At 37.5% G+C, this 3,524-nt stretch overlaps 1 protein-coding gene across 1 annotated transcript in view; it reads left to right on the forward strand.

The window, feature by feature from the left end:
- LOC107714479 (protein polybromo-1-like) overlaps positions 1–3,073 on the forward strand; it is a 24,182-nt gene extending 21,109 nt beyond the window's left edge. Inside the window, exons 28-30 of the mRNA XM_016520323.1 lie at positions 774–987; positions 2,235–2,526; positions 2,765–3,073. Coding sequence (XP_016375809.1) covers positions 774–987; positions 2,235–2,407 — 387 coding nt within the window. The 3' untranslated portion in view covers positions 2,408–2,526; positions 2,765–3,073. The remainder of the gene's footprint in view (positions 1–773; positions 988–2,234; positions 2,527–2,764) is intronic.
- Positions 3,074–3,524: the final 451 nt, after the last annotated feature.

Consider the following 3,524-nt stretch of genomic DNA (forward strand, 5'->3'; position numbering starts at 1 on the left):
TACAATAGGATTACATGCATGCAAGGTCAAAAAAACGCTTTCGTTTTCTCAAAATATGCATTTAATATCACCTCATTTTCCAGCAATTCTCAAACGATTCGTTCGAAGCAGTTCAAAGATTCAGTCTCTCTAAACCCCTCGTTTTCGTGAGCCTGCTCTGCTCTGATTGGTCAGATGGCCTAGTCTGTTGTGATTGGTCTACGGCGTACAGCACATGTGGGAAACGATACGCCTATTTCAACAGTTCTGTATTTTGAATGCTATATAGAAAATATAAATATCTATTATTTATCATACTTACAGGTTGTGATTCAGTGGAGCAGCTGGTCCAAATAAACAGGATACTGATCTATCTTTCAGCAGCAAGCGTTTTGTGAATCCCGCGTTGAACTCCCCAAGATTAGAGAAGCAGTCGTCAGTAGAATGACGTGTTTGTGGGCGGGGTCAAGTTGTTTGCGGCCGGCCAACGTAGAACATAGGTGCGCATTATGCAAATGTGTTACCCCGTGACATGTAGCCATCACAGAAGTGGGATTCGAATTACTAACGACTCGTTTCAGCTATTCAGAGTCTATTCTTTATTTTGGGAGACAATAACTTTATTTATCGTGCACTTTCAGCTTAACAACTTTGCAGATCGTTTACATTCACGTACAGCTACATTACACACTGCATGAAAGGCAATATTGGAAATGGCATAATAGGGGCACTTTAAAACTCTAGTGTTAATATTGTGTCGTATTGAGGTTCTCTAAATCTTTGTGTTTTTCTAGATGGGTGTGATGAACTCAGGCCAGCAGGCCCCGCCACCCTACCCGGGGCAGGGCCAGGTTGGGCAGCCCGCTCTGCAGCAGCCCTCCACCCCCATATTTGTGGCTCCTCCACCCAAACCCCAGCGACTGCTCCATTCAGAGGCTTACCTGAGATACATAGAAGGACTCAGTGCTGAGTCCACTACTGTCAGCAAATGGGACCAAACGCTCTCTGGTGAGTAAGATGGCAGATTTATGTTATGTTAGTGGTTGACTTGCATGGGTTTTTTTCCATGACCAATACAGATACTTAGAGATCAGGGCAGCCAGGTGACTCTTACAAATTCTATTGAGAAATGTCAAGGTCACATGTCACCCCAAAATCAGAGTCGAAAACACCAGCAAACAACAATGGCAGAGGCAAGACAAAAGAGAAATCCACAAAGGCAGGCAATGGTCAGGGCAGGCAGCAAACAATCAAAAAACAAGGAAACAGTCCAATGATCAAAACACGAAAAAGGCAAAACTTAGGAACACTGAAACTAGGAAACACAGAAGGCTAAACATTCAATCACCAGCGATATGAGTGTGTGTGTGCCATTCTTATAGTGTGAGACTGATGAGGTGATGAAATACATGTGATTGCAACTGGTGATGAGTCCGGGCAAAGGATTATGGGGAATGTAGTGAATGGGTGAATGTGAGAACAGTCTGGAGGGGAGAGCCCTCTTGTGGAGCTCATGGGCACTCCAGCTGGTGATCATAACAAAATGATTAAGACCATTAACATTTTTAATGTTTTGATAGAAGTCTCCTGTGCTCACCATGGCTTCATTTGTTTGACCAAAAATACAGTAAATACAATAATATTGTGAAATACTATTACAATTTAAAATAACTTAAAATTACTATTTAATATATTTTTAAATGTAATTTATTCCTGTGATGCAAAGCTAAATTTTCAGCAGCAATTAGTCCAGTGTCATATGATGTGATAGAATAAATAAAAATGTATGCCATATAATAAATAGAAAAAAAACTAGTAGATAGAATAGAAAAAGAATAGAGAACGCTGGTGTTAGGGGGTCAATTTTCTATAATAAATAGAAAAACAAGTAGACAGAATAGAGAACTGTTAGAGGGTAATTTTTTTAAAAGAAATAATTATTATATATTATCATTGTGAAAATGTTACTAACTATTCTTCAAAGATTCTTTGATGAATAAAAAGTTTAAAGAACAGCATTTAGCCTATTTGAAATAGAATACTTTATGTAGCATTTATAAATGTTTTGCTGTCTTTTGAGTGGTAGCTTGTTACACAGTATTTACTTAGAATTGAAACATTTTAGAAAAGTATTAATAATGTTAGAAAAATGTGTAATATCTACTAACAAGTCTGTCCTTTGATTTTGGAACTGATGCTAGGGTTGCATTAGAAATCTTAAAATGGCCAAATATTGTCCTTGTGTGTCACTTCAGCTCGCAGAAAAGATGTACGGCTCACAAAAGAGCAGGAGAGCCGCCTGCCCTCTCATTGGCTGAAGAGTAAGGGAGCTCACAAGACCATGGCTGATGCTCTGTGGCGACTACGGGACCTAATGCTACGAGACACACTAAACATTCAACAGACGTATAACATCCAAAACCTCTGAAGCATTCCTCCTCATTCTCCCCCGACAAGATGAGCTGTTCTTAGTGTTTTAATGTTGTGATCAAATAACGTTCCGTTTAGGCTTTTGTAATGCTAAATATTGTCTGTTGGCTTTGTTAAGTGTTGATGTTTCTTGATAGCACTTTCAATTGGCTGATTTTGTATGTTGGCTATTCAGTGTTCTTAGTCCAATTTAAACATTTTCATAAAATGTTGAACTTTAAAGTGTTGACCTTAATGTTTGTGCATTGTAATCTGTGAAAGGGTTAAGTGTGGATTGTTATGAGAGAATCGTCGTTTTTGGGTCTTGGTTCAGAAAATGGTAGTAATGCTAAATATTGTCTGTTGGCTTTATTAGTGTTGATGTTTCTTGATAGCACTTTCAATTGGCTGATTTTGTATGTTGGCTATTCAATGTTCTTAGTCCAATTTAAACATTTTCATAAAATGTTGAACTTTAAAGTGTTGACCTTAATGTTTGTGCATTGTAATCTGTGAAAGGGTTAAGTGTGGATTGTTATGAGAGAATCGTCGTTTTTGGGTCTTGGTTCAGAAAATGGTATACAACAAAAAGTTAATAAGCCTATTTTTCATATCATCCCAGTTGTATTAGCTAAAAACATTTTGGAATGGACATCATCTGTCTATTGTTTCAATAAACTAACAGTGACAGAACATAATTGTTTTTGTATTTCTAGAAAAAGTATGTGTTATTTTATATAAAAAAATAAGTATGTCAGGACTCAGGAATGATAAGTAGTGTATGTTTGTATATATATATATATATATATGTGACCAGTGTTGGGGAAAGTTACTTTTAAAAGTAGTGCATTACAATATTGCGCTACTTCCTAAAAAAGTAACTACCGTATTGTCCCGAATATAAGACGATGTTTTTTTTCTTGGAAATACATCTGAAAAAACGCGGTCATCTTATATTCAGGGTCTAGACCCACAACAATAGATGGCGCCAAATACGCATAAAACGAGTGTGCCATGAAATACGTAATGTAATGCGTGTTGTAAAGATCGCGAGTAAAAACAAAAGAAAAAGCAAACTTAACAGCTGCATGAGTCGTGACTGTCACGTTAGCCTGATGGCACCAAACTCCCTTTGT

Source organism: Sinocyclocheilus rhinocerous, unplaced genomic scaffold (genome assembly GCF_001515625.1).
Source record: "Sinocyclocheilus rhinocerous isolate Xijiao unplaced genomic scaffold, SAMN03320098_v1.1 scaffold269, whole genome shotgun sequence".
NCBI lineage: Eukaryota > Metazoa > Chordata > Actinopteri > Cypriniformes > Cyprinidae > Sinocyclocheilus > Sinocyclocheilus rhinocerous.